Raw genomic sequence first — 14,916 nt, 5'->3', positions numbered from 1 at the left:
ACAAAGATTTATTGTTAAACCAATAAATACTATAGGTAAAACAAATGTAATCCCCTTCATTTACTAGTCCATTATCAATGAACAGATATACACAGAGAAATATTTCCTCTAATTAATGTTGATATCTGGATCCTGATCTACATGTACAATATGACATAGAAAATGCTGAGAAGCAGATAGTTACTCCATGTCTTGAACCACAACCCAACGGAAATTAATCACAGGTGTCTTTTTTTAAAAAACCCAAATAGCTGTCCCTGCTCCGCCCTCCGCAGCCCTCCACAGTCACCCCGGAGACCAGCCGTGTTAAGCTCTCTGCTCTGAAGCTGACTGACTTCCATGGCAGCCGCGAAGAAAGCAGTTCTGGGGCCATTGGTGGGAGCAGTGGACCAGGGTACCAGCTCGACACGTTTTTTGGTTTTCAATTCAAAAACAGCTGAACTTCTTAGTCATCATCAAGTAGAAATAAAACAGGAATTCCCAAGAGAAGGATGGGTAGAACAAGACCCGAAGGAAATTCTGCAGTCCGTTTATGAGTGTATAGAGAAAACGTGTGAGAAACTTGGACAGCTCAATATTGATATTTCCAACATCAAAGCCATTGGTGTCAGCAACCAGAGGGAAACCACAGTAGTCTGGGACAAGCTCACTGGAGAGCCTCTCTACAATGCCGTGGTGTGGCTTGACCTAAGAACCCAGTCTACTGTTGAGAACCTTAGTAAAAGAATTCCAGGAAATAATAACTTTGTCAAGTCCAAGACAGGCCTTCCACTTAGCACTTACTTCAGTGCAGTGAAACTTCGTTGGCTCCTTGACAACGTGAAAAAGGTCCAAGAGGCTGTTGAAGAAAATAGAGCTCTTTTTGGGACCATTGATTCATGGCTTATTTGGAGTTTAACAGGAGGAATCCATGGGGGTGTCCACTGTACAGATGTAACAAATGCAAGCAGGACGATGCTTTTTAACATTCATTCTTTGGAATGGGATAAAGAGCTCTGCGAATTTTTTGGAATTCCAATGGAAATTCTTCCCAACGTTCGGAGTTCTTCTGAGATCTATGGCCTAATGAAAGCTGGGGCCTTGGAAGGTGTGCCAATATCTGGGTGTTTGGGGGACCAGTCTGCTGCTTTGGTGGGACAAATGTGCTTCCAGGATGGACAGGCCAAAAACACGTATGGAACAGGGTGCTTCTTACTGTGCAACACGGGCCATAAGTGTGTATTTTCTGAGCATGGCCTTCTGACAACCGTAGCATATAAACTTGGCAGAGACAAACCTGTGTATTATGCATTGGAAGGTTCCGTGGCTATAGCTGGTGCTGTCATCCGCTGGCTAAGAGACAACCTTGGAATTATTAAGTCTTCTGAGGAAATTGAAAAACTTGCTAAAGAAGTAGGTACTTCTTATGGCTGCTACTTCGTTCCAGCATTTTCAGGGTTATATGCACCTTATTGGGAGCCCAGTGCAAGAGGGATCATCTGTGGGCTCACTCAGTTCACCAATAAATGTCATATCGCTTTTGCTGCACTAGAAGCTGTTTGTTTCCAAACCCGAGAGATTTTGGATGCCATGAATCGCGACTGTGGAATTCCACTCAGTCATTTACAGGTAGATGGAGGAATGACCAGCAATAAAATTCTTATGCAGCTACAAGCAGACATTCTGTATATTCCAGTAGTGAAACCCTCCATGCCTGAAACAACTGCACTAGGCGCTGCCATGGCAGCTGGGGCTGCAGAGGGGGTTGGTGTGTGGAGTCTTGAACCTGAGGATTTGTCAGCTGTCACAATGGAGCGGTTTGAACCTCAGATCAATGCTGAAGAAAGCGAAATCCGTTACTCCACATGGAAGAAAGCTGTGATGAAGTCAATTGGTTGGGTTACAACTCAGTCTCCAGAAAGTGGTGACCCTAGTATCTTCTGTAGTCTGCCTTTGGGCTTTTTTATAGTGAGTAGCATGGTAATGTTAATCGGAGCAAGGTACATCTCAGGTATCCCATAAATAATACCACCTCACGGATTTCCAAGATGCAAGCTTTTTAATGTGATATGAAAATCTGACTATTCTGTCTCATAGTATAATGATGCTATTCATAGACTCTGATTTCTTTCATAAGCCACTGGCTGCATGATCCTCTAAGCAGACCTATGACTTGAAATAAAGAAAATGCAGCAGAAAGAATCCTCCAGAAACATTTAATTTTTTTTTAACATTGACAGTTAAGATCGGGTCAGTCACCTTTGGGGCTGACCCCTGCCTCCACTGTCACGATGTCCTACACTATTCCCGTTAAGGTCTAAGGTGATTTTGTATCCTGTCTATTGAAATGTGCCATCCAGTGTATTCAGATGCTAGTGGGTTACACATGTTTGAGGAAGAGGTTGTTATTAACCTGTTCAAAATGAGTGGCTTCTTGCTTGTTTGCTTTTAACAGCTCAGATGTCTTCTTTTCTATATATTAGAAGGCCACAACATTACTGGATATTTCAAATGGAAACATCTAAAGAATTATTGGATAATGATTTGCTATTCTTGTGGCTTAGACATTTTCTGTACAGTGTTTGCCAAAAATGAACCTTGTCAGGTGTTTTACACTGTCCACTAACTACCATAGCTTTCTGTCTGGATCTTACAGGATAGAACACTTTCTTTTTCTGCTTTTTTTTTCATTTCTCCGTTTTATATTTTTATTCTGTATGTATAACATACATGCCTATATATTTTATATGCTGAGAGTAGCCCATTTATAAATTAAGAGCACATTATATTCAATAAGTTATAAGAGGGCTGGTCTTAAGGGGACTACTATGTATATAAATTGGGGGAGGGCAAGCTGTATACATTTTTGGGCAACGGTTATGCATATTATTTACCAGAAGAAAATTTTCTTATAAAATCAAACATTTGAAACTTAAGTATGTATCCAGTCAATTAAAATGTACTATATTGTAATTTCAACTATATTTCTTATACTCTACCATTTAATTATCTCAGCTGGAAGAAAGGCAACTGTGGCATGTAACAGTAAATACTCTTCTCAAACATGATTCTAGTCCAAATAAAATTTTTCCTTTGAATTGATGTTTTCCATATTTGAGCTCCTATTGAAGAATTATCAAATTCAAAAGCTAAGGGGGAAAATATGTGTGAATAAAGCCAATAATGCCTTTTAAATGTTATTACCCATTAATAAGATGTTCTTATTTTCTGGTATGATAGAAAATTATCTCTACTTAATAACTGACAAAAAGAAAAAAAAAACCAAGTATCATTGCAAATGCCTCACAGTATAACCAATAACTTCTCAAATATCTAGAATGATTGGTTATAACTCATTAACCTAACTTCCTAACATCAATTTTAAAATATATTTGTTTTATAGTAAAAAAAAAATAAGAAAAGAATACTTTATAATTGTTTTGTTTTGTCATTTTGGAATGGAAAATATTGATATCTTAATAGCAAAAGTTTTATTTGGAATTAATGGTAGATTGTCCTTCCCCTCTGCATGTGCTGCTCCTAATGACTGAAGCTGCTGGGTGTCACTGCTACAGCTGCCAATTATGTGGCATCAATATAGAAAGATCCTGTAAATTATTATGGCAGTGATACTTTTAAACTTAGTTATATTTCTACAAAGGCAGGTTGAGTTCATTGTAAATAATTGTGTAAATCACTGTTCTAGTAATTTAAAAATAACATTAATTTTTCTACAAAATACGAGATTTGTAAATGTTTGAAATTGTACCTATTGCTAATTAATGGTAAGTTTACTTCAAATAAATGTATCCCTTATTTCTTAAAAAAAAAAAAAAAAAAAAAACCAAATATAGCTGTCTCTTGTGAGACGATGCCGGGGCCTAGCAAACACAGGAGTGGATGCTCACAGTCAGCTATTGGATGTATCACAGGGCTCCCAATGGAGAAGCTAGAGAAAGTACCCAAGGAGCTAAAGGGATCTGCAACCCTATTGTTGGAACAACATGATGTACTAACCAGTACCCCAGAGCTCTTGACTCTATATGTAAATATGTAATAAAAATATTAAAAATTAAAAAAAAATTTTTATTACATCTTTTCCTCAATTACATTTCCAATGCTATCCCAAAAGTCCCCCATACCCTCCCCCCTACTTCCCTACCCACCCATTCCCATTTTTTTGGCCCTGGCATTCCCCTGTACTGGGGCATATAAAGTTTGCATGTCCAATGGGCCTCTCTTTCCAGTGATGGCCGATTAGGCCATCTTTTGATACATATGCAGCTAGAGTCAAGAGCTCCGGGGTACTGGTTAGTTCGTAATGTTGTTCCACCCATAAGGTTGCGGATCCCTTCAGCTCCTTCGGTACTTTCTCCAGCTCCTCCATTGGGGGCCCTGTGATCCATTCACTAGCTGACTGTGAGCATCCACTTCTGTGTTTGCCAGGCCCCGGCATAGTCTCACAAGAGACAGCTATATCTGGGTCCTTTCAGCAAAATCTTGCTAGTGAATGCAATGGTGTCAGCGTTTGGATGCTGATCATGGGATGGATCTCTGGATATGGCAGTCTCTAGACGGTCCATCCTTTTGTCACAGCTCCAAACTTTGTCTCTGTAACTCCTTCCATGGGTGTTCTGTTCCCAATTCTAAGGAGGGGCATAGTGTCCACACTTCAGTCTTCATTCTTGAGTTTCATGTGTTTAGCAAACTGTATCTTATATCTTGGGTATCCTAAGTTTTGGGCTAATATACACTTATCAGTGAGTACATATTGTGTGAGTTCCTTTGTGATTGTGTTACCTCACTCAGGATGATGCCCTCCAGGTCAATCCATTTGCCCAAGAATTTCATAAATTCATTCTTTTTAATAGCTGAGTAGTACTCCATTGTGTAAATGTACCACATTTTCTGTATCCATTCCTCTGTTGAGGGGCATCTGGGTTCTTTCCAGCTTCTGGCTATTATAAAAGGCAAGAACTTATTCTCCTAATTTTCTATAACATAATGAATACCATGTGTCTTTGTACTAACCCTGGTATAAGACATATTAAATTTGTTTCATATTGTTTTTCCTAGAGAAGGTTCAATTCTATTCTGAGTCTCAATCATTGATAGGTATCTTGAAGTACAATTTGAGATGCCAGAAATACCTTTCAATATGTAGTAAGCAGCAAAAGCAACTTATATATGGAAATACAAGGATTGAATCTTTAAACTGTCTTTCTTGGTCTCCCACATAATAATTAACTGAAGAAGCAACTTTAATTAGAAAAGGCCATTAACATCAATGATTCATATCCACTCAAAAACATCTCTATGAGGGCTTTCCTGGATATCATTCACAGCACGCAAAATATATTGCTGTGTGAGTCAGTTTAACTCTTTCTTTATATTACCTTATTTCTTTATGAATACATAGCCATCAGTCAACTTTTCCTTTTCTCACTTAACACAGAGTGACTAAACAAAACAGAAAATGAAAGGTAAAAAAATATACATGCAATTCACCTTCAAAGAAAAACATCATACACACACACACACACACACACACACTCATTATCAGCAAGGGATATTACATGTATAATGGGACCACATTAGTGACTTTTCTATTTTTGTGGTACAACATCAACCTACAGAAGAGTTATTTTGCCTTACAGTTCCAGAGGGGTAAATGTTCACCAGGGATGAAGGACTGTAGGAGCCAGAGGAGTCGAGGACACCAGGACTACACAGCCTAGAGAATCAAGTAAGCAGGGCTCATGGAAACTCACAGAGACTGAAGCGACAAGCACAGGCCGTGTATGGGTCAGAACTAGGTCCTCTGCATATACCTTATGGTGTTCTTGTGGGACTCCAAACAATGGAAATGGGGGTGTCTCTGACTCTTTTGCCTGAGCTTGGGATCTTCTTCCTCCTACTGAGTTGCCTTGTCCAGTCTTGATATGAGGGTCTGTGCCTGGTCATGCTATATTTTGTTATGCCATCTTCAGTTGATATCAATTGGGAGGCCTGCACTTTCAACATAGGAGGAGTGGATCTGGGAGAGAGGAGAGTGGGGGACTTGGAGAGTGGAGGGAGGGGAGTATGTAGTCAAGAAATATTGTATGGGAGAAGAATAAAGAAAAAGAAAAGAGAAAAGTAGAAAAAAGTCCATCTTGGCAGATAAGCAAAATAGCAAAAAGAATAGTGGCCAGAGCAGAAAGCAGAGTAATCAGATCTTCCAAGACAAGCACAACACAGGGAGCTATATAGCCTCAAACACAACAAAGCAGAGAGAGCTATATAGCCTCAAACACAACAAAGCAGAGAGCTATATAGCCTCAAACACAACAAAGCAGAGAGAGCTATATAGCCTCAAACACAACAGAGCAGAGTGGGCTATATAGCCTCAAACACAACAAAGCAGAGAGAGCTATATAGCCTCAAACACAACAAAGCAGAGAGAGCTATATAGCCACAAACACAACAAAGTAGAGAGAGCTATATAGCCACAAACACAACAAAGTAGAGAGGGCTATATAGCCTCAAAGCCTGAGCATATTGATATACTTCCTCTAACAAGATTATTCTACCTAAACATCCCCAAATAGTACAAGCAACCAAGAAACATTATTCTAATGTGGTCAGACTGTCTCCCTTAATTTCTTTAACATCCCTTCAAAGTTTATGTTGACATGTGTAGTTTGCAGCTTACAAAATGATCTACAATAATAGCGTGGCAACACAACTATTTGGTAGAAAGGCAGGCCACCTCAGACTAAGCTACTGATCTTAGATCCAAAGGACTTCAGCAAAGTAACAGCTGATACTGTGAAGAAGAGGCTGCTCCACATGCAAGCACACCTCCTGAATTTATCATTATTGTTGCACCACATCAAAAAGAAACCTCTAAGCAAGAATGCAAACCTGTACTCTCTGTCTAGGCATCTACAAGTCCAAAATATCCAAACACAAAGTCACACACATCTTGGCATCCTAGGTGTCTTAATAAACACATGTAGAAGCATTTGCCCACACGTGCATGTGCATACACACACACACACACACACACACACACACACACACACACACGGAGGATAGAAACAGTGAAAATAAGGTAAACAGGAAGAAACAAACATTTACAATATTTAAGTCATTTTAAGAACCAATTTTCTACCTTAATCTTTAAAATGGTTTGTGTTAACAGTCACTTTGTAGAATCTAGGGTCATGAGAGAGATGGGCATTTGGCTATGTCTGGGATTGGGAGATTATCTTGATCATGTCAGTGGATCTGGGGAGATTCATACACTGTAAGTGGCACCATCCTCCAGCTAGAATGCAGGATTATACAAATGGGGAAGGGGAACAGAACTGGTTTCTTTTCTCTTTCTTAAAACCATTTATCCAAACAAAAATAATTCATGAAAAATATAGATTTTGTTTTTAAAAAGAAAATATCCACACTGCTACCAAGCAGGAATGAGAATGAATAGTGTAGTGACAATTATTCCACTTTTAAAGACTTGATGCCAGGTAGTAAAATGATCCTGAAAAAGCTGGGTAATTTACACTGGTGGTGTGTGTGTTTGAGAGATGATGGTATTTGTAACCACTATCCTCTTGTTACCAGTGAGAGTTGCTTATTAATTTTCAAAACTAAGATCTCACTCTATAGACCAGGCTGGCCTGGAACTTGGAATGTAGACCAGGCTGGCCTGAGCTCACAGATCAATCTGCCTCTGCCTATAGACTCCTGATTTAAAGGTGTACCCCACCATGTTATTGTTTCATTTTTTTTCTTTTTCTGAATATAGTTTATTCTATGTAACATAATATACATAATATGTAACTGCACACTTCTTCAAATGTCATGATTTCAATTTCTTTACTACTGAATAAAATTCCAATGTGTATATGTATTACATATGTAATATATCTATGTCCTGTGATGGATAATTTGGCTATTCTAATTTTTTTAATTTTTAATTTTTTTATTACGTATTTTCCTCAATTACATTTCCAATGCTATCCCAAAAGACCCCCATACCCTCCCCCCCTTCCCTACCCACCCATTCCCATATTTTGACTTTTTCCTTTCCAATTTATATCCCCTTGATCTCTGTTTGTTGTCGAATTGCTCTGGCTAGGACTTCAAGTACTATGTTGAATAGGTAGGGAGAAAGTGGGCAACCTTGTCTAGTACCTGATTTTAGTGGGATTGCTTCAAGCTTCTCACCATTTACTTTGATGTTGGCTACTGGTTTGCTGTCGATTGCTTTTATCATCTTTAGGTATGGGCCTTGAATTCCTGATGTTTCCAAGACTTTTATCATGAATGGGTGTTGGATCTTGTCGAATGCTTTTTCCCCATCTAATGAGATGATCATGTGGGTTTTGTCTTTGAGTTTCTTTATATAATGGATTACGTTGATGGATTTCCATATATCAAACCATCCCTGCATCCCTGGAATAAAACCTACTCGGTCAGGATGGATGATTGTTTTGATGTGTTCTTGGATTCGGTTAGCGAGAATTTTATTGAGGATTTTTGCATCAATATTCATAAGGGAAATTGGTCTGAAGTTCTCTATCTTTGTTGGATCTTTCTGTGGTTTAGGTATCAGAGTAATTGTGGCTTCATAGAATGAATTGGGTAGAGTTCCTTCTACTTCTATTTTGTGGAATAGTTTGTGCAGAACTGGAATTAGATCCTCTTTGAAGGTCTGGTAGAACTCTGCACTAAACCCATCTGGTCCTGGGTTTTTTTGGCTGGGAGACTATTAATGACTGCTTCTATTTCTTTAGGGGATATGGGACTGTTTAGATCATTAACTTGATCCTGATTTAACTTTGGTACCGGGTATCTGTCTAGAAATTTGTCCATTTCATCCAGGTTTTCCAGTTTTGTTCAGTATAGCCTTTTGTAGAAGGATCTGGTAGTGTTTTGGATTTCTTCAGGATCTGTTGTTATGTCTCCCTTTTCATTTCTGATTTTGTTAATTAGGATGCTCTCCCTGTGCCCTCTAGTGAGTCTGGCTAAGGGTTTATCTATCTTGTTGATTTTCTCAAAAAAACCAACTCCTCGTTTGGTTATTAATTCTTTGAATAGTTCTTCTTGTTTCCACTTGGTTGATTTCACCCCTGAGTTTGATTATTTCCTGCCTTCTACTCCTCTTGGGTGAATTTTCTTCCTTTTTTTCTAGAGCTTTTAGATGTGTTGTCAAGCTGCTAGTGTGTGCTCTCTCCAATTTCTTTTTGGAGGCACTCAGAGCTATGAGTTTCCCTCTTAGAAATGCTTTCATTGTGTCCCATAGGTTTGGGTATGTTGTGGCTTCATTTTCATTAAACTCTAAAAAGTCCTTAATTTCTTTCTTTATTCCTTCCTTGAACAAGGTATCATTGAGAAGAGTGTTATTCAGTTTCCATGTGAATGTTGGCTTTCCATTATTTATGTTGTTATTGAAGATCAGCCTTGGTCCATGGTGGTCTGATCGGATGCATGGGACAATTTCAATATTTTTGTATTTGTTGAGGCCTATTTTGTTAGCTATTATATGGTCAATTTTGGAGAAGGTCCCGTGAGGTGCTGAGAAGAAGGTATATCCTTTTGTTTTAGGATAAAATGTTCTGTAGATATCTGTTAAGTCCATTTGTTTCATAACTTCTGTTAGTTTCACTGTGTCCCTGTTTAGTTTCTGTTTCCATGATCTGTCCATTGATGATAGTGGTGTGTTGAATTCTCCCACTATTATTGTGTGAGGTGCAATGTGTGCTTTGAGCTTTACTAAAGTGTCTTTAATGAATGTGGCTGCCCTTGCATTTGGAGCATAGATATTCAGAATTGGGAGTTCCTCTTGGAGGATTTTACCTTTGATGAGTATGAAGTGTCCCTCCTTGTCTTTTTTGATAACTTTGGGTTGGAAGTCGATTTCATTCAATATCAGAATACTACTCCAGCTTGTTTCTTCAGACCATTTGCTTGGAAAATGGTTTTCCAGCTTTTCACTCTGAGGTAGTGTCTGTCTTTTTCCCTGAGATGGGTTTCCTGTAAGCAGCAGAATGTTGGGTCCTGTTTGTGTAGCCAGTCTGTTAGTCTACGTCTTTTTATTGGGGAATTGAGTCCATTGATATTAAGAGATATTAAGGAAAAGTAATTGTTGCTTCCTTTTATTTTTGTTGTTAGAGTTGGCATTCTGTTTTTGTGGCAGTCTTCTTTTTGGTTTGTTGAGGGATTACTTTCTCGTTTTTTCTAGGGCGTGATTTCTGTCCTTGTATTGTTTTTTTTTTTTCTGTTATTATCCTTTGAAGGGCTGGATTTATGGAAAGGTAATGTGTGAATTTGGTTTTTTCGTGGAATACTTTGGTTTCTCCATCTATGTTAATTGAGAGTTTGGCTGGATATAGTAGCCTGGGCTGGCATTTGTGTTCTTTTAGTGTCTGTATAACATCTGTCCAGGCTCTTCTTGCTTTCATATTCTCTGGTGAAAAGTCTGGTGTAATTCTGATAGGCCTGCCTTTATATGTTACTTGACCTTTCTCCCTTACTGCTTTCAATATTCGATCTTTATTTAGTGCATTTGTTGTTCTGATTATTATGTGTCGGGAGGAATTTCTTTTCTGGTCCAGTCTATTTAGAGTTCTGTAGGCTTCTTGTATGTTCATGGGCATGTCTCTCTTTAGGTTTGGGAAGTTTTCTTCTATTATTTTGTTGAAGATATTTGCTGGCCCTTTAAGTTGAAAATCTTCATTCTCATCAACTCCTATTATCTGTAGGTTTAGTCTTCTCATTGTGTCCTGTATTTCCTGGATGTTTTGAGTTAGGATCCTTTTGCATTTTGTATTTTTTTTTTTTGATTGTTGTGCCAATGTTCTCTATGGAATCTTTTGCACCTGAGATTCTCTCTTCCATCTCTTGTATTCTGTTGCTGATGCTCGTATCTATGGTTCCTGATTTCTTTCCTAATGTTTCTATCTCCAGCGTTGCCTCACATTGGGTTTTCTTTATTGTGTCTACTTCCCTTTTTAGGTCTAGTATGGTTTTGTTCATTTACATCACCTGTTTGGATGTGTTTTCCTGTTTTTCTTTAAGGACTTCTACTTGTTTGGTTGTGTTTTCTTGTTTTTCTTTAAGGACCTGTAACTCTTTAGCAGTGTTCTCCTGTATTTTTTTTAAGTGAATTATTAAAGTCCTTCTTGATGTCCTCTACCATCATCATGAGATATGCTTTTAAATCCGGGTCTAGCTTTTCAGTTGTGTTGGGGTGCCCAGGACTAGGTGGAGTGGGAGTGCTGTGTTCTGATGATGGTGAGTGGTCTTGCTTTCTGTTAGTAGGATTCTTATGTTGGCCTTTCGCCATCTGGTAATCTCTGAAGCTAGCTGTTATAGTTGTCTCTGGTTAGATCTTGTTCCTCAGGTTACTCTGTTAGCCTCTATCAGCAGACCTGGAAGGCTAGCTCTCTCCTTAGTTTCAGTGGTCAGAGTATTCTCTGCAGGCAAGCTCTCTTCTTGCAGGGAAGGTGCCCAGATATCTGGTGTTCGAACCTACCTCCTGGCAGAAGTTGTGTTCTACTCACCAGAAGTCTTAGGATCCCGTGGGGTATCCTGTGTGGGTCCTTGCAGGTGTCCGGAGACTCCGCTGGCAAGGCACCCCGGTGCTGGAGTGGACCAGAAGGGACTTGAGGGGAACAGAACTGTTACATGCAGCATTCATGGCTTGCTCTGTGTTCTTGACTGGATATAGTGTGACAGTTGCTTCGGCTTGACTCTCCTACCATGAATGATTATACACTTGAATTCTGAGTTCTAATAAACCCTTTTTCCCTAAGTTGTTTTTGTCAGTGTTTTGGGATACCAAGACAATTTTCTAACCTTTTAAGGAAATAGATGAGGAAAACAACCGTTATCCCATTTGCTCTAAAAGAACGTGTGCCAAGGAAGTCACAAAACTCAAGGAGAAATGATAATATTGCAGTCACAGAGAACAGAAGTCACCAAACTGTGTCCTATCTTTATATGACTCACGAGCTAAGAATGTGACAAAGTTCAAACACTTATAAAACCAGCATATATACTACTCAGGCATATAGTGTCTCTACAGTACATTCATACATCCACTAGTTTGATAAATATTAAAATCATGACAAGGAGCGCTCACAGAAATTCTTCTCACAGAAATGTTATTTCCAAAAAGGAAAAAGAAACATGTATCTAAAGCAAACAGGCCATGTTGAAGATTGATTAATCAGACAAAGAAGTAGGTAGCTATTATATCATTTTCTGATCCTATTTATGAAGACATTACTGATGTTTTGAATTAAAGTCCAAAAGGGTACCTGTAATTAGTAAGTGAATCAACACTATAGACATTGGTGTATCATTATCAGCAAGATGTCTAGGAAACAACAACAACAACAACACCCAGAAAATTGAGCATTGTAGCTTGATCTTGTAATCCCAGGATTCTGAAACACAGAGTCTGGATATATATATGAATATATGTTTATATATACAAATATAAATATATCCAGTATATATATATATATATATATATATATATATATATATACACATTAGAATTATACTCAGCTCTAAAAAGGATCTCATTCATGTGTAGACTCTAAAATCCCTGCCCACACAGTATGAGACTGTGGAGAATAATGGGGTGTGGCAGTGAGGGTGAGTGGCACTGATGTGTTAAAGCACAAGCACCAAGTTATAATCAGATAGGACTAGTACATTCTGGCATGCTGTTACACAGCACAGTATTTATACCGATGATCATATATATTTCCTAACTAAAAGAGATTGTGTTGAATCATTTGATTATTGTGCCTGGTACCAGCAGAAGTCAGAAGAGGGGGGTCAGATAACCTGGAACTGGAGACACAGATGCTTATAGACAAGATGGGGATGCTTGGAACCAAATCTAAGAGCAAGCGTTCTTAACCACTCGCGATGATCATTAGAAGAAGCTTTGATAGTTAAGATGGCATTAGAGATATGACTAAAGGATATAAATAATTAAATGGAAAGTAAGACAGGCTAATTGTGAATATAGGAAGATAAGTTGAGAAAAGGGAGAGACAATGTAGCATTGCTTGGGTGGCACAACAGGCTAGTGATTAGAGAAAGCTTGTTTCTGTGCATTTAAAGTGAAAACATTCTACTCAGTAGTGCTAATTCAGCAGGCATATTACCATGGGGGGCATTTACGTCTGTCTCCCAATCTCCTCTTGGTCAGGCTTTGTGGAAATATGGTCTATAGCAACTGAGAGAATCCTTGGCTAATGGCTAGACCAAAGAGACATTACGGGTTTCTATCCTTAAACTGTTTCAGAGCCATGGATCACTAGAGTAGCCTACAGGGAAGTAGGAACCATACTGAAGAGAGTAATTTCCAATGCAGCCATGATAACCCAGACATCCTCCCACATCCAGCTCTAGTAGCTCCTGTGGGTTCACCCTTCCGCCTCCCTCTAAAAACCGTACACTTAGAGTAAAGGCATAACACATAAGCATATTTTAAAAATCACATATTCTCACTCTGTCAGCAATTCAATGTATTTTTAGACATTTTAGAGATTTGGAAGATCTTTGTATATGCATGTTCTTATGAGTAAGCATGTAAAAACCTGAAACTGATGCTATGACTGAAATGTGTAAGCTTAGCTCATGTAAAGGACTACATATACACACAAAAGACTGTCCTCTCACTCATTCTCCTAATCTGTCTCTAAGAACATAGAAACTGAAGCTAGTGCAGTTAGATTATTCATAAAATGCAGTCAATTCTGAAAACAAGCAACACAATAAAGTTGTGTTTGTTCATTTGTGGGTATGTCCCCAGGAGCTATAGAATGTGTTTGGCTAATACAGAGCTCTAGAGCATGACTGGATCATACAGATGGATTTGTCAAATCGCCAATGTTCAAAAACTGTACAATAAAGCTATTCGCCCTTCACACAAACATAGTAGAAATGACACAAAGGGAGGAAATTATTAATCATGATTTCCAACAAACACCTCGAAAATCACTAATTGAAGTACCCTATACTAGCCAGCCTCTACCCATCTATCCAGCTCACTTCTCTAAGAACAACTGCAACTGTGTTCTGGTTAATTCTTATTAAACTCCAGTAAAATAAACCCTTTATTGTCCCCCTTCCAGCTTAGTGAAAAAGTCCATTCTCTCTCCTGCTGAAAGCGAAAGCATTCACTTTTTCACAGACTATGTAGATCTTACAACATTTGGCCCTGGATGGTTTCCATTTCCACAGTTGTGCATGCCATGGCTCAATTTATCATCTCTATTCAGACAACTACTCTCAAATACCACAGTTTAGGACAAGAAAGTTCATTTGGGAGCCATGCCAAGAAATGAACTTGGTGGAGGCAGAAACGGAAAGACACAAGAGAAACAGTAGCATCATTAAGCTGGGTACTACTCTAGGATACTTCATGCTATTCGTGTCTAATGGAGATCCAGAGATTCATCTAGACTGGATCCTAGTTATCCATTGGAAGGATATAGTCTGAAGTTTTGCCTATTAACTGCCAGATCCCTTAGTTTTGAACTGATCCAATCAATGCTATCTTCTACACACCACCCAGCAGTACCCAAGTACTAGTGTATGCTAGGGTACATGCTCATTGGCATAGGTATTGGCAATCTGCACTGAATCTTTTGCCACAGCTGCAAGGATATGTGGCTCAGGCTATCCAAGGATCTGCCATACTTCCCATTTTATCTCTGCAGTCTATATATCCACTCCCAACTCTACAGAGCATGCTCCTAATCCTAGGGTTCATTTAGATGTCTCACAAATACCACCATCTAAAAACTGCCAGAGAGAACTTTGAAGCACATCTATCGATTTAAGTCTGACATTTGATGATGGCATCACCACGATTTTCTGAGCTGTGTTATGCTTTTGTCAAAGGATGGGGCTAGAATG

General features: G+C 38.8%; 1 protein-coding gene across 2 annotated transcripts; it reads left to right on the top strand.

The window, feature by feature from the left end:
- The first annotated feature begins 256 nt into the window (after window positions 1-256).
- On the top strand, window positions 257-3,281 carry LOC110289064 (glycerol kinase). 2 transcript variants are annotated; one of them, XM_021155267.3, is made up of 2 exons: window positions 257-1,903; window positions 1,991-3,281. In XM_021155267.3, exons 1-2 carry the CDS (start codon window positions 340-342, stop codon window positions 1,999-2,001), a joined length of 1,575 nt encoding a protein of 524 aa, XP_021010926.1. In that variant the 5' UTR covers window positions 257-339; the 3' UTR covers window positions 2,002-3,281. The 2 variants fall into 2 exon arrangements, with proteins under 2 accessions (XP_021010926.1, XP_021010925.1); XM_021155266.3 differs by having other exon boundaries at window positions 257-3,281.
- The last annotated feature ends 11,635 nt before the right edge of the window (window positions 3,282-14,916 follow it).

The sequence above is a fragment of the Mus caroli genome, unplaced genomic scaffold (assembly GCF_978045245.1).
Source record: "Mus caroli unplaced genomic scaffold, Mus_caroli_1 scaffold_5, whole genome shotgun sequence".
Lineage (NCBI taxonomy): Eukaryota > Metazoa > Chordata > Mammalia > Rodentia > Muridae > Mus > Mus caroli.
The sequence above is the reverse complement of the archived record's forward strand: the minus strand, read 5'-3'. Positions and strand labels throughout refer to the sequence as shown.

Excerpts from the sequence above, each read along its gene's own strand:
- LOC110289064 (XM_021155266.3), top strand. The coding sequence starts at position 340 with ATGGCAGCCGCGAAGAAAGCAGTTCTGGGGCCATTGGTGGGAGCAGTG.